Source organism: Plectropomus leopardus, chromosome 4 (genome assembly GCF_026936395.1).
Source record: "Plectropomus leopardus strain MGB_pleo_1.0 chromosome 4, ASM2693639v1, whole genome shotgun sequence".
NCBI lineage: Eukaryota > Metazoa > Chordata > Actinopteri > Perciformes > Serranidae > Plectropomus > Plectropomus leopardus.
In genome coordinates this window covers 6,793,914-6,819,385 of record NC_142179.1, presented here as the reverse complement: position 1 = coordinate 6,819,385, position 25,472 = coordinate 6,793,914, and the positions used below count along the sequence as shown (strand labels likewise).

The 25,472-nt window shown below is 37.6% G+C and overlaps 1 protein-coding gene across 1 annotated transcript in view; it reads right to left on the bottom strand.

The window, feature by feature from the left end:
• Positions 1–20,561, bottom strand: part of coq5 (coenzyme Q5, methyltransferase) — a 40,443-nt gene extending 19,882 nt beyond the window's left edge. The window contains exons 1-6 of the mRNA XM_088076443.1: positions 20,317–20,561; positions 18,665–18,814; positions 18,343–18,567; positions 15,862–15,968; positions 14,340–14,428; positions 12,707–12,818 (exon numbers count right to left, since the gene is read on the bottom strand). Of these exons, the coding sequence (XP_087932569.1) occupies positions 12,707–12,818; positions 14,340–14,428; positions 15,862–15,968; positions 18,343–18,567; positions 18,665–18,814; positions 20,317–20,518 (885 nt within the window). The 5' untranslated portion in view covers positions 20,519–20,561. The remainder of the gene's footprint in view (positions 1–12,706; positions 12,819–14,339; positions 14,429–15,861; positions 15,969–18,342; positions 18,568–18,664; positions 18,815–20,316) is intronic.
• Between the last annotated feature and the right edge of the window lie 4,911 nt (positions 20,562–25,472).

Below are 25,472 nucleotides of genomic sequence, written 5' to 3'. Positions count from 1 at the left end.
AGGCAAGGCTATAGTATGGCAAAAATGTCAAAATATGACATGTTCCAAAAATGACTGAAAACACCTCAAAACAGCATAAAATAGCGTGCCGAAACACGCCATAGCATAGAATGATGCAAAAACAGTCAAAAACACCCAAATTATGCATGTCCAAAAAATGACCCAAAAGGCAAGGCTATAGTATGGCAAAAATGTCAAAATATGACATGTTCCAAAAATGACTGAAAACACCTCAAAACAGCATAAAATAGCGTGCCGAAACACGCCATAGCATAGAATGATGCAAAACAGCCAAAAACACCCAAATTATGCATGTCCAAAAAATGACCCAAAAGGCAAGGCTATAGTATGGCAAAATGTCAAAATATGACATGTTCCAAAATGACTGAAAACACCTCAAAACAGCATAAAATAGCGTGCGAAACACGCCATAGCATAAAATGATGCAAAACAGCCAAAAACACCCAAATTATGCATGTCCAAAAAATGACCCAAAAGGCAAGGCTATAGTATGGCAAAAATGTCAAAATATGACAACATCCAAAAATGACTGAAAACACCTCAAACAACACGTAAAATAGCGTGTCAAACACGCCATAGCATAGAATGATGCAAAAACAGTCAAAACACCAAAATTATGCATGTCCAAAAATGACCCAAAAGGCAAGGCTATAGTATGGCAAAATGTCAAAATATGACATGTTCCAAAAATGACTGAAAACACCTCAAAACAGCATAAAATAGCGTCAAACACGCCATAGCATAGAATGATGCAAAAACAGCCAAAAACACCCAAATTATGCATGTCCAAAAAATGACCCAAAAGGCAAGGCTATAGTATGGCAAAATGTCAAAATATGACAGGTTCCAAAAATGACTGAAAACACCTCAAAACAGCATAAAATAGCGTGCCGAAACACGCCATAGCATAGAATGATGCAAAAACAGCCAAAAACACCCAAATTATGCATGTCCAAAAAATGACCCAAAAGGCAAGGCTATAGTATGGCAAAAATGTCAAAATATGACATGTTCCAAAAATGACTGAAAACACCTCAAAACAGCACGTAATATCGTGCCGAAACACGCCATATAGCATAGAATGATGCAAAAACAGCCAAAAACACCCAAATTATGCATGTCCAAAAAATGACCCAAAAGGCAAGGCTATAGTATGGCAAAAATGTCAAAATATGACATGTTCCAAAAATGACTGAAAACAACTCACAACAGCATAAAATAGCGTGCCGAAACACGACATAGCATAGAATGATGCAAAACAGCCAAAAACACCAAAATTATGCATGTCAAAAATGACCCAAAAGGCAAGGCTATAGTATGGCAAAAATGTCAAAATATGACATGTTCCAAAAATGACTGAAAACACCTCAAAACAGCATAATAAGCGTGTCAGAAACACGCTCATAGCATAGAATGGTGCAAAAACAGCCAAAAACAACAAAATTATGCATGTCAAAAAATGACCCAAAAGGTAAGGCTATAGTATGGCAAAAATGTCAAAATATGACATCTTCCAAAAATGACTGAAAACACCTCAAAACAGCATAAAATAGCGTGCCGAAACACGCCATAGCATAGAATGATGCAAAAACAGTCAAAAACACCCAAATTATGCATGTCCAAAAAATGACCCAAAAGGCAAGGCTATAGTATGGCAAAAATGTCAAAATATGACATGTTCCAAAAATGACTGAAAACACCTCAAAACAGCATAAAATAGCGTGCCGAAACACGCCCATAGCATAGAATGATGCAAAACAGCCAAAAACACCCAAATTATGCATGTCCAAAAAATGACCCAAAAGGCAAGGCTATAGTATGGCAAAATGTCAAAATATGACATGTTCCAAAAATGACTGAAAACACCTCAAAACAGCATAAAATAGCGTGCGAAACACGCCATAGCATAGAATGATGCAAAAACAATAAAAACAACAAAATTATGCATGTCCAAAAAATGACCCAAAAGGCAAGGCTATAGTATGGCAAAAATGTCAAAATATGACATGTTCCAAAAATGACTGAAAACACCTCAAAACAGCATAAAATAGCGTGCCGAAACACGCCATAGCATAGAAAGATGCAAAACAGCCAAAACACCCAAATTATGCATGTCCAAAAAATGACCCAAAAGGCAAGGCTATAGTATGGCAAAAATGTCAAAATATGACATGTTCCAAAAATGACTGAAAACACCTCAAAACAGCATAAAATAGCGTGCCGAAACACGCCATAGCATAGAATGATGCAAAAACAGCCAAAAACACCCAAATTATGCATGTCCAAAAAATGACCCAAAAGGCAAGGCTATAGTATGGCAAAAATGTCAAAATATGACATCTTCCAAAAATGACTGAAAACACCTCAAAACAGCACGTAATATCGTGCCGAAACACGCCCATAGCATAGAATGATGCAAAAACAGTCAAAAACACCAAAATTATGCATGTCCAAAAAATGACCCAAAAGGCAAGGCTATAGTATGGCAAAAATGTCAAAATATGACATGTTCCAAAAATGACTGAAAACACCTCAAAACAGCATAAAATAGCGTGCCGAAACACGCCATAGCATAGAATGATGCAAAAACAGTCAAAAACACCAAAATTATGCATGTCCAAAAAATGACCCAAAAGGCAAGGCTATAGTATGGCAAAAATGTCAAAATATGACATGTTCCAAAAATGACTGAAAACACCTCAAAACAGCATAAAATAGCGTGCCGAAACACGCCATAGCATAGAATGATGCAAAAACAGCCAAAAACACCCAAAATATGCATGTCCAAAAATGACCAAAAAGGTAAGGCTATAGTATGGCAAAAATGTCAAAATATGACATGTTCCAAAAATGACTGAAAACACCTCAAAACAGCATAAAATAGCGTGCCGAAACACGCCATAGCATAGAATGGTGCAAAAACAGCCAAAAACAACAAAATTATGCATGTCCAAAAAATGACCCAAAAGGCAAGGCTATAGTATGGCAAAAATGTCAAAATATGACATGTTCCAAAAATGACTGAAAACACCTCAAAACAGCATAAAATAGCGTGCCGAAACACGCCATAGCATAGAATGATGCAAAAACAGCCAAAAACACCAAAATTATGCATGTCCAAAAAATGACCCAAAAGGCAAGGCTATAGTATGGCAAAATGTCAAAATATGACATGTTCCAAAATGACTGAAAACACCTCACAACAGCATAAAATAGCGTGCCGAAACACGCCATAGCATAGAATGATGCAAAAACAGCCAAAAACACCAAAATTATGCATGTCCAAAAAATGACCCAAAAGGCAAGGCTATAGTATGGCAAAAATGTCAAAATATGACATGTTCCAAAAATGACTGAAAACACCTCAAAACAGCATAAAATAAGCGTGCAAACACGCCATAGCATAGAATGATGCAAAAACAGTCAAAAACACCCAAATTATGCATGTCCAAAAAATGACCCAAAAGGCAAGGCTATAGTATGGCAAAAATGTCAAAATATGACATGTTCCAAAAATGACTGAAAACACCTCAAAACAGCATAAAATAGCGTGCCGAAACACGCCATAGCATAGAATGATGCAAAAACAGCCAAAAACACCCAAATTATGCATGTCCAAAAAATGACCCAAAAGGCAAGGCTATAGTATGGCAAAAATGTCAAAATATGACATGTTCCAAAAATGACTGAAAACACCTCAAAACAGCATAAAATAGCGTGCCGAAACACGCCATAGCATAGAATGATGCAAAAACAGCCAAAACACCCAAATTATGCATGTCCAAAAATGACCCAAAAGGCAAGGCTATAGTATGGCAAAAATGTCAAAATATGACATGTTCAAAAATGACTGAAAACACCTCAAAACAGCATAAAATAGCGTGAAAACACGCCATAGCATAGAATGATGCAAAAACAGTCAAAAACACCCAAATTATGCATGTCCAAAAAATGACCCAAAAGGCAAGGCTATAGTATGGCAAAAATGTCAAAATATGACATGTTCCAAAATGACTGAAAACACCTCAAAACAGCATAAAATAGCGTAAAACACGCCATAGCATAGAATGATGCAAAACAGCCAAAAACACCCAAATTATGCATGTCCAAAAATGACCCAAAAGGCAAGGCTATAGTATGGCAAAATGTCAAAATATGACATGTTCCAAAAATGACTGAAAACACCTCAAAACAGCATAAAATAGCGTGCAAAACACGCCTATAGCATAGAATGATGCAAAACAGCCAAAAACACCCAAATTATGCATGTCCAAAAAATGACCGAAAAGGCAAGGCTATAGTATGGCAAAAATGTCAAAATATGACATGTTCCAAAAATGACTGAAAACAACTCAAAACAGCACGAAATAGCGTGCCAAAACACGCCATAGCATAGAATGATGCAAAAACAGCCAAAAACACCAAAATTATGCATGTACAAAAATGACCCAAAAGGCAAGGCTATAGTATGGCAAAATGTCAAAATATGACATGTTCCAAAAATGACTGAAAACACCTCAAAACAGCATAAAATAGCGTGCGAAACACGCCATAGCATAGAATGATGCAAAACAGCCAAAAACACCCAAATTATGCATGTCCAAAAAATGACCCAAAAGGCAAGGCTATAGTATGGCAAAAATGTCAAAATATGACATGTTCCAAAAATGACTGAAAACACCTCAAAACAGCATAAAATAGCGTGCCGAAACACGCCATAGCAAAGAGTGATGTAAAAACAGCCAAAAACACCAAAATTATGCATGTCCAAAAAATGACTGAAAAGGTAAGGCTATAGTATGGCAAAATGTCAAAATATGACATGTTCCAAAATGACTGAAAACACCTCAAAACAGCATAAAATAGCGTGCGAAACACGCCATAGCATAGAATGATGCAAAAACAGCCAAAAACACCCAAATTATGCATGTCCAAAAAATGACCCAAAAGGCAAGGCTATAGTATGGCAAAAATGTCAAAATATGACATGTTCCAAAAATGACTGAAAACACCTCAAAACAGCACACAATAGCGTGTCAAACACGCCATATAGCATAGAATGATGCAAAAACAGTCAATAACACCCAAATTATGCATGTCCAAAAAATGACCCAAAAGGCAAGGCTATAGTATGGCAAAATGTCAAAATATGACATCTTCCAAAATGACTGAAAACACCTCAAAACAGCATAAAATAGAGTGCCAAAACACGCCTATAGCATAGAATGATGCAAAACAGCCAAAACACCCAAATTATGCATGTCCAAAAATGACCCAAAAGGCAAGGCTATAGTATGGCAAAATGTCAAAATATGAAATCTTCCAAAATGACTGAAAACACCTCAAAACAACACGTAATATCGCGTCAAACACGCCATAGCATAGAATGATGCAAAAACAGCCAAAACAACAAAATTATGCATGTCCAAAAATGACCCAAAAGGCAAGGCTATAGTATGGCAAAAATGTCAAAATATGACATGTTCCAAAATGACTGAAAACACCTCAAAACAAGCACGCAATAGCGTGCGAAACACGCCAAAGCAAAGAATGGTGCAAAAACAGCCAAAAAACAACAAAATTATGCATGTCCAAAAAATGACCCAAAAGGCAAGGCTATAGTATGGCAAAAATGTCAAAATATGACATGTTCCAAAAATGACTGAAAACACCTCAAAACAGCACGCAATAGCGTGCCGAAACACGCCATAGCATAGAGTGAGACAAAAACAGCCAAAAACACCAAAATTATGCATGTCCAAAAAATGATCCAAAAGGCAAGGCTATAGTATGGCAAAAATGTCAAAATATGACACGTTCCAAAAATGACTGAAAACACCTCAGAACAGCATAAAATAGCGTGCCGCAAAAGGCCATAGCAAAGAATAATACAAAACAGTCAAAAACACCCAAATTATGCATGTCCAAAAATTATCCAAAAGGCAAGGCTATAGTATGGCAAAAATGTCAAAATATGACATGTTCCAAAAATGACTGAAAACACCTCAAAACAGCATAAAATAGCGTGCCGAAACACGCCATAGCATAGAATGATGCAAAAACAGTCAAAAACACCCAAATTATGCATGTACAAAAAATTATCCAAAAGGCAAGGCTATAGTATGGCAAAATGTCAAAATATGACACGTTCCAAAATGACTGAAAACACCTCAAAACAGCATAAAATAGCGTGCCGAAACACGCCATAGCATAGAATGATGCAAAAACAGTCAAAAACACCCAAATTATGCATGTCCAAAAAATGACCCAAAAGGCAAGGCTATAGTATGGCAAAAATGTCAAAATATGACGCCTTCCTAAAATGAATGAAAACACCTCAAAACAGCATAAAATAGCGTGCCGAAACACGCCATAGCATAGAATGATGCAAAAACAGCCAAAAACACCAAAATTATGCATGTCCAAAAAATGGCTGAAAAGGCAAGGCTATAGTATGGCAAAAATGTCAAAATATGACATGTTCCAAAAATGACTGAAAACACCTCAAAACAGCATAAAATAGCGTGCCGAAACACGCCATAGCATAGAGTGAGACAAAAACAGCCAAAAACACCAAAATTATGCATGTCCAAAAAATGATCCAAAAGGCAAGGCTATAGTATGGCAAAAATGTCAAAATATGACATGTTCCAAAAATGACTGAAAACACCTCAAAACAGCATAAAATAGCGTGCCGAAACACGCCATAGCATAGAATGATGCAAAAACAGCCAAAAACACCCAAATTATGCATGTCCAAAAAATGACCCAAAAGGCAAGGCTATAGTATGGCAAAAATGTCAAAATATGACATCTTCCAAAAATGACTGAAAACACCTCAAAACAACACGTAATAGCGTGCCGAAACACGCCCATAGCATAGAATGATGCAAAAACAGTCAAAAACACCAAAATTATGCATGTCCAAAAAATGACCCAAAAGGCAAGGCTATAGTATGGCAAAAATGTCAAAATATGACATGTTCCAAAAATGACTGAAAACACCTCAAAACAGCATAAAATAGCGTGCCGAAACACGACATAGCATAGAATGATGTAAACACAGTCAAAAACACCAAAATTATGCATGTCCAAAAAATGACCCAAAAGGCAAGGCTATAGTATGGCAAAAATGTCAAAATATGACATGTTCCAAAAATGACTGAAAACACCTCAAAACAGCATAAAATAGCGTGCCGAAACACGCCATAGCATAGAATGGTGCAAAAACAGCCAAAAACACCAAAATTATGCATGTCCAAAAAATGACCCAAAAGGCAAGGCTATAGTATGGCAAAAATGTCAAAATATGACATGTTCCAAAAATGACTGAAAACACCTCAAAACAGCATAAAATAGCGTGCCGAAACACGCCATAGCATAGAATGATGCAAAAACAGTCAAAAACACCCAAATTATGCATGTCCAAAAAATGACCCAAAAGGCAAGGCTATAGTATGGCAAAAATGTCAAAATATGACATGTTCCAAAAATGACTGAAAACACCTCAAAACAACACGTAATAGCGTGCCGAAACACGCCCATAGCATAGAATGGTGCAAAAACAGCCAAAAACAACAAAATTATGCATGTCCAAAAAATGACCCAAAAGGCAAGGCTATAGTATGGCAAAAATGTCAAAATATGACATCTTCCAAAAATGACTGAAAACACCTCAAAACAGCACGCAATAGCGTGCCGAAACACGCCATAGCATAGAATGGTGCAAAAACAGCCAAAAACACCCAAATTATGCATGTCCAAAAAATGACCCAAAAGGCAAGGCTATAGTATGGCAAAAATGTCAAAATATGACACGTTCCAAAAATGACTGAAAACACCTCAAAACAGCATAAAATAGCGTGCCGAAACACGCCATAGCATAGAATGATGCAAAAACAGCCAAAAACACCCAAATTATGCATGTCCAAAAAATGACCCAAAAGGCAAGGCTATAGTATGGCAAAAATGTCAAAATATGACATGTTCCAAAAATGACTGAAAACACCTCAAAACAGCACGCAATAGCGTGCCGAAACACGCCATAGCATAGAATGGTGCAAAAACAGCCAAAAACACCAAAATTATGCATGTCCAAAAAATGACCCAAAAGGCAAGGCTATAGTATGGCAAAAATGTCAAAATATGACATGTTCCAAAAATGACTGAAAACACCTCAAAACAGCATAAAATAGCGTGCCGAAACACGCCATAGCATAGAATGATGCAAAAACAGTCAAAAACACCCAAATTATGCATGTCCAAAAAATGACCCAAAAGGCAAGGCTATAGTATGGCAAAAATGTCAAAATATGACACGTTCCAAAAATGACTGAAAACACCTCAAAACAGCATAAAATAGCGTGCCGAAACACGCCCATAGCATAGAATGATGCAAAAACAGCCAAAAACACCCAAATTATGCATGTCCAAAAAATGACCCAAAAGGCAAGGCTATAGTATGGCAAAAATGTCAAAATATGACATGTTCCAAAAATGACTGAAAACACCTCAAAACAGCACGCAATAGCGTGCCGAAACACGCCATAGCATAGAATGGTGCAAAAACAGCCAAAAACAACAAAATTATGCATGTCCAAAAAATGACCCAAAAGGCAAGGCTATAGTATGGCAAAAATGTCAAAATATGGTATGTCTGAAAAACAACTGAAAACACCTCAAAACAGCATAAAATAGCGTGCCGAAACACGCCATAGCATAGAATGATGCAAAAACAGCCAAAAACAACAAAATTATGCATGTCCAAAAAATGACCGAAAAGGCAAGGCTATAGTATGGCAAAAATGTCAAAATATGACACGTTCCAAAAATGACTGAAAACACCTCACAACAGCATAAAATAGCGTGCCGAAACACGCCATAGCATAGAATGATGCAAAAACAGCCAAAAACACCAACATTATGCATGTCCAAAAAATGACTGAAAAGGCAAGGCTATAGTATGGCAAAAATGTCAAAATATGACATCTTCCAAAAATGACTGAAAACACCTCAAAACAACACGTAATAGCGTGCCGTAACACGCCCATAGCATAGAATGATGCAAAAACAGTCAAAAACACCAAAATTATGCATGTCCAAAAAATGACCCAAAAGGCAAGGCTATAGTATGGCAAAAATGTCAAAATATGACATGTTCCAAAAATGACTGAAAACACCTCAAAACAGCATAAAATAGCGTGCCGAAACACGCCATAGCATAGAATGATGCAAAAACAGCCAAAAACACCCAAATTATGCATGTCCAAAAAATGACCCAAAAGGCAAGGCTATAGTATGGCAAAAATGTCAAAATATGACATGTTCCAAAAATGACTGAAAACACCTCAAAACAGCATAAAATAGCGTGCCGAAACACGCCATAGCATAGAATGATGCAAAAACAGTCAAAAACACCCAAATTATGCATGTCCAAAAAATGACCCAAAAGGCAAGGCTATAGTATGGCAAAAATGTCAAAATATGACATCTTCCAAAAATGACTGAAAACACCTCAAAACAGCATAAAATAGAGTGCCAAAACACGCCATAGCATAGAATGATGCAAAAACAGCCAAAAACACCAAAATTATGCATGTCCAAAAAATGACCCAAAAGGCAAGGCTATAGTACGGCAAAAATGTCAAAATATGAAATCTTCCAAAAATGACTGAAAACACCTCAAAACAACATGTAATATCGTGCCGAAACACGCCATAGCATAGAATGGTGCAAAAACAGCCAAAAACAACAAAATTATGCATGTCCAAAAAATGACCCAAAAGGCAAGGCTATAGTATGGCAAAAATGTCAAAATATGACATGTTCCAAAAATGACTGAAAACACCTCAAAACAGCACGCAATAGCGTGCCGAAACACGCCATAGCAAAGAGTGATGCAAAAACAGCCAAAAACACCCAAATTATGCATGTCCAAAAAATGACCCAAAAGGCAAGGCTATAGTATGGCAAAAATGTCAAAATATGACATGTTCCAAAAATGACTGAAAACACCTCAAAACAGCACGCAATAGCGTGCCGAAACACGCCATAGCATAGAGTGAGACAAAAACAGCCAAAAACACCAAAATTATGCATGTCCAAAAAATGATCCAAAAGGCAAGGCTATAGTATGGCAAAAATGTCAAAATATGACACGTTCCAAAAATGACTGAAAACACCTCAAAACAGCATAAAATAGCGTGCCGAAACACGCCATAGCATAGAATGATGCAAAAACAGTCAAAAACACCCAAATTATGCATGTCCAAAAAATTATCCAAAAGGCAAGGCTATAGTATGGCAAAAATGTCAAAATATGACATGTTCCAAAAATGACTGAAAACACCTCAAAACAGCATAAAATAGCGTGCCGAAACACGCCATAGCATAGAATGATGCAAAAACAGTCAAAAACACCAAAATTATGCATGTCCAAAAAATGACCCAAAAGGCAAGGCTATAGTATGGCAAAAATGTCAAAATATGACATGTTCCAAAAATGACTGAAAACACCTCAAAACAGCATAAAATAGCGTGCCGAAACACGCCATAGCATAGAATGATGCAAAAACAGTCAAAAACACCCAAATTATGCATGTCCAAAAAATGACCCAAAAGGCAAGGCTATAGTATGGCAAAAATGTCAAAATATGACGCCTTCCTAAAATGACTGAAAACACCTCAAAACAGCATAAAATAGCGTGCCGAAACACGCCATAGCATAGAATGATGCAAAAACAGCCAAAAACACCAAAATTATGCATGTCCAAAAAATGGCTGAAAAGGCAAGGCTATAGTATGGCAAAAATGTCAAAATATGACATGTTCCAAAAATGACTGAAAACACCTCAAAACAGCATAAAATAGCGTGCCGAAACACGCCATAGCATAGAGTGAGACAAAAACAGCCAAAAACACCAAAATTATGCATGTCCAAAAAATGATCCAAAAGGCAAGGCTATAGTATGGCAAAAATGTCAAAATATGACACGTTCCAAAAATGACTGAAAACACCTCAAAACAGCATAAAATAGCGTGCCGAAACACGCCATAGCATAGAATGATGCAAAAACAGTCAAAAACACCCAAATTATGCATGTCCAAAAAATGACCCAAAAGGCAAGGCTATAGTATGGCAAAAATGTCAAAATATGACATCTTCCAAAAATGACTGAAAACACCTCTAAACAGTACAAAATAGCGTGCCGAAACACGCCATAGCATAGAATGATGCAAAAACAGTCAAAAACACCCAAATTATGCATGTCCAAAAAATGGCTGAAAAGGCAAGGCTATAGTATGGCAAAAATGTCAAAATATGACATGTTCGAAAAATGACTGAAAACACCTCAAAACAGCACGTAATAGCGTGCCGAAACACGCCATAGCAAAGAGTGATGTAAAAACAGCCAAAAACACCAAAATTATGCATGTCCAAAAAATGACCAAAAAGGTAAGGCTATAGTATGGCAAAAATGTCAAAATATGACATGTTCTAAAAATGACTGAAAACACCTCAAAACAGCCTTAAATAGCGTGCCGAAACACACCATAGCATAGAATGATGCAAAAACAGTCAAAAACACCCAAATTATGCATGTCCAAAAAATGGCTGAAAAGGCAAGGCTATAGTATGGCAAAAATGTCAAAATATGACATGTTCCAAAAATGACTGAAAACACCTCAAAACAGCACGAAATAGCGTGCCGAAACACGGCATAGCATAGAATGATGCAAAGTTTTCAATGTCCTCACCCATTTGGTACTGTGATATCTTTGGCTCAGAATCATGTCTATACTCTGGCCTTGGCTACTCAGGTCTGCTGCTGCTGCCTTGTCAGCCAGACGCACACGCCGTGGTGCTGGCATTGGCAGGTCAAGCCTGGGACTGCTTGCGGTCTCAGTGCTTGGCGTAGCAGCAGCATATGGTAGGGTCAGCACAGGTGGGGCTTAAACAGGTGGCTGCGTGGCTGTTTGAGGCATCTGGCCAGCTCAGGGAAGGGAGTTCCTGAAATCCCAGATTTCTGCCAACACGCCCTCCTCCCTCCTATTTTTGTGCTGCCAAAACATCTCTCATCATCACCAGCAGTTCTCCACCTAGCCCACCTGTTGATGCTGTGGTGACGGTGGCCGCCCAAGACTGGCCTTATCTTCCACCGTCTCCCCTGCTGGATCCACACCGGCTTTCGCAGCCTCATTCAGCTGCTCTCACCGCTGGGAACGGAGTCCGGTGCGCTGCCTTGCAAGGCGGATTGTCTTATTCCGACTAGCCATGCCACTTCTGACACCATATGACGCGGGGTTCTACCACAAGACTCCTCACAAATGTGAAAAACTATGGCGTAGTGAAAAAAAAATTGTGTTGGTGCAATTTCATTGTGTCGTCCTCCCAAGGTGAAAAACAGAGCTAATATTTACAATGGTGAAAAAAAAAACAGTAGAAAAACACACTCGAAGTGGCTATGAGGTCTTAAAATGTATGATAAGGGTTTTTAAAAAGGCAATAAAAGGTATCCAATTTAACTTTGGGATTCCTGCGTATTCCATTAAAAATATCTGTACAATTTAAATGGTAATAAAAAGTAATTTCATATAGCCCTAACTTGAGGTGAATCATATTAGAAATAAGACAAGCAAGAATAGACCTTTGGACACAAAAATTACAGAATATTTTTTTCCTCACCTGGTCTGGGAACTTGCGGATGCTTTCTACCAGATACTGGTATGACTTCCAGTCTCCAGCAATTACCTCTCCCAACACTGGGATCATCTGGAAACTGTATGCGTCATAAAGTCTGAAAAATGGAACAGGATACAACTTATCAGGGGACCAATGTGCTTTCTCAGAGCTAAAACCTGCTACTATTTCACTAACTTTTCCAAATTTTTTTATCCGTAAATTTATAACCAAGCTTATGTTGATAATGTGTTCTTGTGCAAGTATGCTTTTTTCATTTTCATAGAGTGACACAGCCATTCAAGTCAAATCACCAAAGTCAAATGACTGACTGGCACTTTAAAGGAAATAGATGAAGCACTTTTATATCTGTAAATATGTGGAATTATTAGACAATCACCAGAAAGACTGTCAGCCTTAGGAAGTCTCACCAGCAGAAGATAATCACGACCCACGCAGCAACAACAGTCTGCAGGTTTTATTTTAACCAGATCATCTCATCATGTGTTCGCTCTAATTGATCCCTCCTCTCCACAGTGCTTCACAGAGGGTGGGGTCTTTGCTGGAGGCACACTCTAACAGACTATTGGCCCGTCATGCTCTTTAGTCATTTGACCTTTTCGAGCCGAACTGCGCCTCGCCTGGGCAGCGGACGAGAGCAGACGGCCGCAGCAGGAGACGGTGACAAAAAAGCCGCGACTGAGTCGGACAGATTTCTGACTTTTCCAGCAGCCTTTAAACTGTACAGGAAGCTACTAGATCTTGTTAGATTTGATTCCTATTTACTCAAATCGAATCAGATCCCTGTGTCAGTTTGTTTACAGTCTCCAATTATTGTACTGATGACACTGTAACCTTTTGAAATATTCATGGTTCAATCTGCATTTACATGAATTCTCACGTAAATCAGCATCGTATCAGCGTAGAAAAATCTGTGGTTGTCTCATTGTCCCAAGATTATCTGCATCCACTTCTGCATTAGAGCAAGTCAGGATTGAGCTTGGACACAAAAATAACCGACGTGCATTGCTCATCGATCGCCGCTGATCGATTCTGCACAGGACTTTAAAGAGCCTATTTTAACATCTTAAGTGCTTTCAGGTACAAAACCACACGAGGGCAGTGTGTGTCCAAACTAAACAAAGCAAAAAAGTTGTTCAGTTTTCCCATTTTCATATCATGGAAGGACAAAAAGCCACTATAATAACATAAATTAAACTACAAATAATCATTTGTTTTTAATAAAGCTGAGCATTTATGGAAAATGTCTCCATTTAGCAGGATCTCTCTTAACTATAGTTATATTGCCATTGCATGAAACCTTTTTTTCCATCTGCTTTTCTTTGTTTGTCAAATGAACTCTGTTTCTAAAGGTGCTATATAAATAAAGTTATTATAATTATAATTTTTATTATTACACACACATACAAAGCACTGTCCCTAGAAACTTAAATGAAAAACTTGAATGTTTTGTATTCATTTCGCAACCATCTCCCGAAACAAAAACGAGCTGCAGTGGTAAAAAATGTGCTGTCTGGTTTTTGATGGCAGCGATAAATCTGCTGCAACTTTCTGAGATTCACAAGGTAAATTCATATTCACAGGAAGTCATCCATCATGAGCGAACACTCACACTCACCTTGCCAAAACAGGATTTGTCACTTTGCTGAACTCTAAGCACATGAATCTTCCACCAGGCTTCAGGACCCGCAGAGCCTCCTGCAGAGCCTAAAAAACATGACAATAAATACATGAAATAAATTCAGTTTTGAATTTGAATCATCAATTCATCATTTCAGTCATTTATCAAGCAAAATATGTATAGGTTATAGCTTCATAAATGTGAGGATTTGCTGCTTTGTATCATTGTAAATTGAGTACCTTTGGATTTTAGATAAATGCATGAACAAATGAATACCTAATGCAGATCTGAATACAATCAGCAATTTACAAAAACAACTTTTATTATGAGTCTCTTTAATGTATGTGAGAGATAGAAGTTTAATCTTTAAGGGACAGTTCACCCAAAAATCAAAATACATATTTTTCCTCTTACCTGTAGTAGTCCATTTGCCAGCCTATAGAGCCCCATTGTGAACCCGGAAATGTTAAGTAAGTTTTACGTTATAAATGCTTTGTATGGGTCCCCAACATTTGGAAATTGCCTGAATGCTAATTTGCATATGTTGGACAAGTCACATAATGTACCCAATTTATTAGCACATGAATAGAACAATGGGTTAACATTTGAATTCAGTTACCATCACACTGAGTTTATACACAGGCGTTAAATGTTGGTAAGAAAGGCAGGTAGCGTCGCCAAGGAAGTATAATTAAGTCAAGTTTAACAGGTGGGACACACAAGTCCTAAAAAGGGGTTGTTTTTTGTTTTTTTAAACAAAATTATATCCCAAAATATCAGAACATAGAATTATATGTTTACTAGTTACACATGTTATAACAACTGATCAGGAATGGTTCATCATCCTCAAAGAAACTCCAAAACCAACCAGATAATATTTACCAGATAATACACCGAGCGGTGGCTGAAATACTGTCAGTATAGGTGATTATGCACATTTATACAAACTAGGTACATTATGCAAAATGCCCAACATATGCAAGATCTGGCAGTTTCCTAATGTTGGGGACCCATACTATGCATTTATAATATAAAACTTTAGGGTACTTTGCTGGCAAGTAGACTATAGTACTGTTTATCAGTCTACATTGTTTATGGTGTGAGTGTTGGAGATTTCTGCCCTCTCTTCAATACAACAGAACTATATAGCACTCAGTTTGTTGCTCACTTCTGAGCAAGTTAACATTTCAGCGCAGCTGAGGGGACACCAGGAGTAGACGCACACTTCCTTCTGCGCGGTGATACTACAATTGTCGTTCGGTCGTAAGAAAATAGTTCCTACATGAACCTGCTCACAACAAGGTCTGTGGATTATCTTGAGTAAATCATGATTTTTTGAAAAAGACATGCTGTTGAGTTATTTAAAAACTAAATAAAAAAAATCTTGGTGAACTGTCTCTAAAATGTAACTTAAAAGGACTTTAAAAGCAGAATAATTTAAAGCATGTGAATCAGTGCGTGTCTTTACAGGATCATCTGTGCATTAGAGGAAAGCTGCAGTAATGACGGAGTCAGTTACCTGATCTATATGAGTGACATTTCGAATGCCAAAGGCGATGGTATAAATGTCAAACTGGTCATCATCAAAGGGCAGCTCCTCTGCGTCCCCGACCACCCAGGACAGACCTGACGCACATCAACACACAAACACACTCGGGTCAAAATCTGTCTACTGTCTTTATTTCAGCTTTGCTTTCAGCTCAGATTCAACGTGCTGTCTTTTGATTGCGAACAGTGATTCAGGGCTGCAGTAGCTCAGTCTGTAGGGACTTAACCTGGGAACCAGGAGGTTGCTAGTTCAAGTCCCTGTTTTGACCAAGTATGACTCATGGATTGGTGGTTGGAGAGGTGCCAGTTCAACACCTGGGCAATGCCGAAATGCCCTTGAGCAAAGCACTGAAATTCCAGCTTCTTGGGGCGCCTGTCCATGGGCAGCCTCCCCTTATTCTGACATCTCTCCATTTATGTATAGCTATGTATTTAAATATACTATAAATAAATGTTTATATTCATGTACATTTATGCATGTATTTATTTATAAATTTATATATATAGTTATATATTTATGTATAGCTTTTGTTTGTGCATGTGTGTGTATTTCGAGCCTGCGTGTAACTGACAACAAAGTGAAAAGTTGAATTTACCCTCAGGATTAATAAAGCACATCAAAATAAAATTTAGAAAATAATAATAGATACACCCCTGGCTGCAGTTATTTTTTAACTTGCATCAGTTTTGTACTTAAATTTCTGTGTTTTATTATGACGCACTCTGTTCTGGTGGTTGAGGTGGTTAAACTGGTGAGTTGAATATTTATAACTGAATGTCTGCAAATATATTATTTACATTTCATGCATAAAAGTATGTGAGACTGTTGACATGCAGTCGCAGCTGTAGAGTTTTCAGAGACAGCTCCACAGCTTTACTATTATTTCAGCAAACACCGTTTATTTCACTCAATATATTAACATGCACGTATTTCATGGAACCTCCTTTGATCACATTTTATAGAAATGCTAACCACAGAATACACTGCACAGTAACCTCAAACCGCTGATTCTGAAGTTATCTGACTGTTTTTAAAATGATTAAAATCCTCAACCGTACAAGTGAATATGAACTCTCTGAGCAAGGATTTTCTCCAGGTATCCAGGTTGAATTTAGCCGTGACTCGGCTGCATCAAAGCAGAGGCATATAAGTTACCATGGAGATTTATTCTGTGCAGGTAGCTTGCTACCAACCAGACTAACAGGCAGGTTTGTTTAACCCTGGTGCCTGATGTGTTCAGTCAGCTGTCACTCTAATCGGAAATGAATATGTTTTATAATTATTCCATGGTCTTCTTCTGTGTTTTTATTCATTTTTTTAGCCTGCCTTAAAAAAGGCCTCAACACTGTAATACAGTAAAGTAGACGCACTGTTATCATTTTCATTGTAGAGGTAAAGGTAACGTGCACGTCACGAGGGAGATTTGAACCAGGGCCAAACAGTTAAAAGTCAGCGCTCCTGTCCAAATATCACTTGTCCTCCTTCAATGTATGTTCAATAAATATATAACATATACCTGTAGGTTAGTATTGCAATTCTTGAGATGATCAGAAATGACTGATGACGTTACCCGTCAGTGACGAGGCTCTCACCCTCCCTCAGATGGTCTGTGTGACACTGTGGGATGAGTGCGGTGGAGGTGGATAAATACTTGTTATCTTTATAAGTTTTAGCAATTTGTCTTCATAGTAAATTTCCCAAACATTAATTTCCAATGCTAACTTTTCAGGCAAAATGTCCAAGTGATTGATAAAAACAGTAAGTATCCTGTTGCGTGGTCGTCTTAACGTGTGAGTGCTAATGAACAGAAGTTTTGATCTTTTGATCTAAAGAGACACAGATCGCATCAAAAGAGCCTTGAACCTGAGACCCTCTGAACTAAAGTCAACCTCGTTAACCACTACACCATTTTCCCCAAACTTAATTATCAATTGATTGTATATTCATTTCACTACTTCCAGTCAGTCTACTACTTTCAGCCAACTGATGCACAGACGCCATATCTACTGCTCTTCACTCGGTCTTCACTCACCTGGAGAATAAGAGCAGCTACATCTGGATGCTGTTTGTTGACTTCAGCTCAGCATTCAACACAATCTCTCCCATGAAGCTGACTGGAAAACTTAACACTCTGAGCTTCAGTTCAACGCTCTGCAACTGGATACTGGACTTCCTCACATGCAGACCCCAGAGAGTCACACCTCCTCTACATTAGTGCTCAGCACCGGAGCCCCCCAGGGCTGTGTGCTCAGCCCCCGCGTATTCACCAAGCACACCCATGACTGCACTCCGAGACATCAAGAGGACTTTATTGTTTAGTATGCGGACGACACCACCATCATCAGCGGTATTACAAACAACGATGAGAGGTCATACCAGGAGGAAAGATGTTAAACACGTTACGTTGTTGAGGGAAACACAGGGATCAGGCGCCTGGCAGTAAGAACCTACCAGCACTGACGCCCATGCTGTCCGCTTTCTGCTTGCCCACTTTCAGCATCTCCTTGTTGATGTCACAGACCACAGCTCTGGATTCCTTGGGCCCGTCCTCGTCCTCTGTGGAGTAGTTGTTGGAAATGTCCTGCCACGACGGCGTCTGCATGGAGCGCGCCGCCCGCCGCATCTGCCGCTCCTGCTGAGAGCGAATATACTCCAGGAAACGGAAGGAAATGTCACCTGCAGGGGAGGATCATCATGAGCAAAACAGAAGTGTGCGACATCAGTCGGAGGTTTAAGTTTGATGTTTTGCAGAGCTGCACATAAACTGCTTTACCTGTTCCGCCCGCCACGTCCAGGAGTTGCGCTCCGGGCTGCGGGTGCATGACGTGCAGCAGCATGTCCTTCCACAGTCGATGGATTCCCAGACTCATGGCGTCGTTCATAGTATCATACTTCTGGGCCACATTCTCAAACACCTTATAGACTGCAAAAAACAAAGAGAACGCTGTTCAGGATGTATTTTATGTCTTTACTCTCCTATATGCACTTTATTTGAACATACTCAGATATCCTACTGCATTTTTTTTTCTGCAGCAGTGTACTTTAGATGTGCTATGTGCTCACTCAGTATGGCATAGGGAAAATATTAGTTTATTTATTTCTTTTTGTCCATTTCATTTTATTATTTCATGATATTTTATTACATTTGCTGTGACAAATACACTTGAACTTGATGTTAATGCATACAGTGTGGTGTGTTTAGTTTACTGCATCACACTGTACTCTGCAATTGGGGCCAAGCATCAATTGTGGCTTGTTTTTTTTTTTTTTCTTAAACCTTTAACAAGTAATCTATTTTAAAGAGTTTATTTTTAGGATTTTTAGGAGAATTACCAGTCATAAAATCTAGATGATCAAACAGAATAAAATGTATATTTGTGCATGTTTTTAAGACATATGGTTTTAATTATGTGCCCATATTAGTCAAGAAAATTATTTTATTTTTCTATCATTAGGGACTGTTTGTTATAATATGTTTTTATTGGAATCAAATTGGTACACATCATACAGCACAGCATACTGACATTTTCTTTTTTGTTTTTTTTTTTGTTTTAGACAACAAAATCCAAGAGAGATAAAATTGAAAAAAAAATAAATAAGAAGTCTATGTTGCAAAATTATTCATGCAAGCAACCACAACAGCAATAGTATGTTGTTGAGAAACAATCAAACAAAAAGAAAGAAAGGAAGAAAAGAAAAAACAAAACAAAAACAAACTAATACTTTATATGGTTTTATTTTGTATTTTTAAAAATACCTTCTAAATCCAAAAATCCTCAAGTGGTTTTGAAAGACATTTTTCCTTTAAATATTTTATAAAATCTCACAAATTATAGTAGCCAGAAACTGTGAAATGTGGTTATTTATGGTATAAAAATAAAATCACTCATTACATTTTATCAACACACACACACACACACACACACACACACACAATAGACAATAGACCTTTTTTCATGGCAGACATTTTTTGACGTATCATTGTAGGAAAAAGCAAAGGTATATTTAATAACGTGAATGATAGCTGTATTTCGTGCAGGAGAGGTCGTGGTTTTGGGCATGCTGGCTCACTGCTTCAGTTTACGAGCACATTAATTGTAACTGGAGCTACAGTTTGAATAAAAAAGTTAGATTAATTAACGCCTGCTGCTTTTAAATTCGGCTTGTATAAAAAACACAAAACATCACTAATTATGTTACAATTTCCATGTAACTTTACGAATGTTGCAAAGCGAAATTAACCATCTTCAAACAGTTTTTATTGAACTGAAATATCATTTATGCTTCAATTATATGCCGAATTATTCAGCGAATTCTCGCAATCCCAAAAACATCTTAAATCTTTCTTTTAGTGTGTTTACATTTCCAGAGAGCCAGTTAATTTTCTAAATAGCGAGATTTTCATATGAAGTTCAAGACGCTCACCCCTCTTCGCCTTCTCCGCCTCCGGCACCGTTTCAAAGCCGAAATGTGTGCTTCTGTCTGCGGCTGCATCGCTGAAACAGCGACAGGTCGACGGTCCCCAGCAGCAACCTGACCGAGCTGAACCACCGGCGGCGGTAACGGTGACATTTCTACGAGAAAAGCGGATCACCCTCCGCACCAGCAGCCTCACGGACGCAGCCATGTTGCCTGACTACGCAACAGCGCGACAGCCTGATGTCATTCACAGGCGACGGTAACGTCAGAGCGCAGGGTGCCCTCTGCAGGAGTCCTGCAGGGAGTGCCAAATTTCAGATCAGTTTAATTTTTTTGGTCATATGCACATCAGTTACAGAAGAGCAGATGTTTGCAATAAAAATGTTAGATCTCAGCCTTCTTCTGTCGGTGCCCAAAAAAACTTGAAGCACAAAGAATTAAATAAATAAAAATAAAAGTATCTAAGATGAAATTCACCAAAGTAGGTGAAGACACTTAATAATAATTGGATAATTGGACAATTATAATTTTATATCTCCCTCGTACGTTCTTGTTTTTACATTGTTTTTGTTCTGTTTTAATTTTATTTATTGTAATTGTATTTATCCTGGATTCTTTTTTTATTTTGGTTATTTGTTATTTACAGTCCTAAATATTTATATTTGTCTATGAGTATGCTTATTTCATTTTATATTTCATGTTTTCCTACCCTGTTGTTTCACATGTATTTGCTAAACGGTCACTCTTCATATGACCATACCATGTATTGTACCTAAATTGTATACTTAAAAATTCAATAAAGAGTTGAAAAAAGTGAAGACAGGTGTTTGAAGTGATAAATGAGTTTGAACTTTACCAGACAGAGTGGTTATCCTACTTTGTATCTTAAAACTTTTAACAAGTAATCTTTATTTAAAGATTTTTAGTAAATAGATAATGGAAAGTATTAAATTAACAGTCATGAAATCTGGATGGTAAAAAGAAAAAAAATGTAAATTTGTAATTTGTATAATAATAACAATAATAACAACAACAATAATAATAATAAGTATTATTATTATTAGCATTCTAATGATTATTATTATTTTTACTATTATTAATATTATTATTATTATCATTATTATACAAATTCTATTATGATTTTTTTTATTATTATTTTTTAACTGTTCTAAGTTACGATTTTATACTGAATATTTCTTCCACCACTGGGTTACTCATTGCTATTATTTTTGTTATATTTATTTGCACAGGACTTTCATGTGCTCGGTTTATGCTCCATTCAAGGCTCATTTGTCACAGAGGTCATACCTGCACTGCTGTTGGCAGCTTGTAAAGCGCAACTTACCTGAGCTAATGCAGTCTGACACAGCAGTGCGTTAGTAAGTCCTGCCTTCCTGAAGGTTAATCAGTTTTTGTTCTTACTGATTTAGAAGGATGTAAAATGAAGTTTATGGTGATTTTGAAGGTCACAGTTAGAGATTCTGTTGAATGCTTTTGCATTATACTGAGAGGTGTTTTTGTTCACCTCAATTTAAATCAGAGAGGGCACATTGAATATTATTACAACCTTCATGAAGGTAGGAGTCTCTGCAGGATTTAAGAGTAATGGAGAGTCGTTTGGATTTGTACATTTTCTGTGGAATGAAATCACATAATTCACACATCCCCTTTATCATAAAATTAATTGTACAATTATGTTTTATCCTATTTTAACTGAATTATTCATGAAATTATAGAGCTAAAACTTTGATTGTTTTTACTATGCGTTAATTTATTGTCTTTTTATTGTTATTAACCCTTTGAAATCTGAGCCAATTTTCTTGATTTCTTTCAAAAACATTGGAAGAAGGCAATGAGCAATGAATGAAGACATAACCCAAAATGTAGCAAGGAATTAGTAAAGAGTACAAGAAAATTACCTGAGATTAAATTAAAAACAAAAAAGAAATGATCCGGAAAAAGTGATTAAAACTTTAAATAATTATAAAAAATATATATTCAAATATGTAAGTATAATTAATATGCAATGAATTTTTCGCTAGACATGTTCCCCTAGCTTTTTAAAAAACTTTTTTTTTAAGAAATCTACTAATTTCTTGCAATCTGTGGAACATTTCTAATCAAGTTGCTAATTGCACATTTTTGTGGAAGAAATTGCATCAATTTGCTCAGGGTTCAAAGGTTTTAAATACTTTTGAAAGGCAACTGAAAGCACTACAAGAAAAGTGGTGTCGCTCCAGGTTTAATTACATTCATTTGCAATCTTTTTCTTTAAAAATTACAAACATTTAAGGGGCAACTTAGGTTTTAGTGATTTCTTCAAGGACATTTTGGCACATCGACAAGAGGAGCAAACGATCGAATCTCCAACTGTAAAATAAACCAGATGTACAATCTGAGTTATGGTTTATCTGTTTTACAGTGACACAAAACACAGAAAAAATCCAAATCCTCACATTTAAGAAGTAAACATTTTTGCACAATAAATGTTTATACAGTAATAGTTTGTTTTTCTCCAGATAAAATCAGCTGTCCTGAGAGCAGAGGTGAAAAGGCGGCACACATAAACAGCTTTCAGCAGCATAAAGCTACAATCATGAAAAGGAAATCTCGAGCATTAAACAGGCCAATGCATGTACTCTAAACCACTGAAGGGCATGAGAGCGCCTTAATTGCAGCGGGGTCATAGACGATATTACAGAGCGAGGCGGATCAAAACAGACAAGTTCCTGCACAGCCAGTAAACCTCTCTCACACTCAGATCCACCAAGATAGACCTGCCCCCTTTTCTGCTGCTCCCTCCTCGTCTACCTGACTTCAGTACCCTGAGTGCAGAAAGTGGCAGGTATTGTCCTCCATTCTTCTCACTTTCTCATTCTGACAGTAACCAGACACGGTCGAGTATTGTCCCATTGTTGTCTTAATTACTGGTCGACTCGGGTACAGAGGAATCGCCTTACATCGCTCTCTTTTCCTTGGCTTTGGGAAGGTTGACCGAAGGGGGGGTCTGAAGGCCAAGTCTTTTTCACAGGGACCCAGAGGAGAGGTGATAAAGCTCAGAGTTTAGCAAAGGATTAATGTTACAGCTTTACAATTGCTATTGAGGGAAAAAAAACATTTTGAGGTCAATGGGAGGGTGCCTGGAAGGCCACAAAGACTTAATAACTCATTGTGTGATTGCACAGAACTTTTGCAGAAGGTCTTAACAAAATCTTAATTTTATTTTGAATTAAAGCCTTCATTCAACATTTTTAGCAACATTTATGTCTTTCTGAGGCTTAGAAAGATTACTTTATTGCCATAGCAAATAAAACACACATACCATTGGTGCTAAGAGACATGATTGGGGTATTTTTGAGGACGTGCTCAAACATCACCAGTGGAGGGAGCAAGAGGAGCATTACAGTTTGCTGTTTCTAGTTTCCTGCAGAGACCGGGACCCACACTACCTAAAGGGGCCAAATTAAGGATCCCATAAAAGCCCATCCTACTTTCATAATCCGTTTCAGTAATTTAAAACACTCACCAGTGCATTCTGTAAGGCAGAAAATATATTTTTAAATGCTTTTTTTAATGTCATTCAGCTGGTTGTGCATGCTCCTATTCTGTGGCATTGTCGAGTTCCCAAACCGTTGTCCGTCAGGTAACCCCTGAAGGGCCCCCTGCTGACCTTTGTTTGTTTTGCTCTTTTGGTGGACTTGGTAATTTATTTACCATTTTATTTTTAATAATTAATTTAGCTTGACACAACAGAGTTAGTTATATGTGCAGAAAACATGACTGTATCCCACTTTAAATTCAGCTGAGGAGAGACAGGAGAGGCTGGGGAGCAAGCGCGCGCGCACACACACACACACACACACACACACACACACACAAATACTCCATTAGTAGATATCTTCTCTACATGCACTCATAAATCATTGGCAAAAAAAACACATTTTGAATGCAGAAATCACCTAATACCAAAATTTGAATTATTGGTCATGAATGCATTAACTCAAATCAAAGACTAAAGTGATGCTTTAAAACAAATTACATAAATACTGTGTTGAGAAACTCCTGAGAGTAATATTCTATGAAGAAAATCTATAGGATGCATTGTACGATGATTGTATCATTAAAAAATCAATTCAGAGCACAATTTCCGAATTGAAAAATTCTGAGTGAACTATGGATCTTTCAGATGATATTTTGACGTGTGTAAGTCATCTAACATCTTGTGTTAACTTTAAAAACAGTTAAACACGAACTATGCACATTAATAATATGTATATAGACTGAACTTGCCTTAAACTTCATCCTTTCTTGATGGTCGGCCATGCTTGTTAAAAAGGGGGCGTAGTTCTACTGCAGTCCACTTTAGATGATGAGAAACACTGTGATTGGCTAAAAGACATCCCGTCACAAAAAGTTTGTGCATTGGAGATTTGCTAATTATATTTTTCTGATCTCAATTCATAATTAATCTGAAAAATAAAAAAGAACAGTTTTAAGGGGTGTATGAGGTGCCAAAGTGCATTAAAAAAACATTAAAACAGAGCTTGGTCATAAAAAATTTAAAAAATCAGCGAGAATATCCCCCCGGACGCCCCTCCAGACTACGTCCTCAAATTCTAGAAACAAGCATCTGAGCTTCATAGAAAACTTGATTTGGGGTTTTTTGATTTTTTTTTTTTTAATTTGGCCTTTTTCCAAGACAGTTTCACCCTGATATTTTTGTGAGCCCTTGTTATCTCACATGCACCTCTATAGGAGCCTGCTCGGAAGCACTTGCAAACATCATTTGGCTTCTCCGTGGAGTTGCAGTCGTCTTGCCAATAAACGGCGAGCACACGCTGCTGCCCAGTTTCTCAGAAACAAAACCGGCCCTCAAACAGTTTCAGAGTCGATGAAAGAAACACCTTTCATGAATTAAGAAATCATTGCTGCAAACATCCCCCGAGTGTTCCAGCTTATTACACGTCCTCCCATGTTTGCTTTTTTTCCTCGGTGTTCCAGTTGTAAAGCTGAACTCCTGCTGTTACCCTCTAAAATGTGCAGGTTGCATGCTTGACCTCATCCCGGAGGGGAACCAATGGGTTACACATGGCACTCCAAATCCTCCCTCCGTGTGTGTGCATCTCCAAACAGTCTGGGAGTCATTTCGCATATCTGATAAG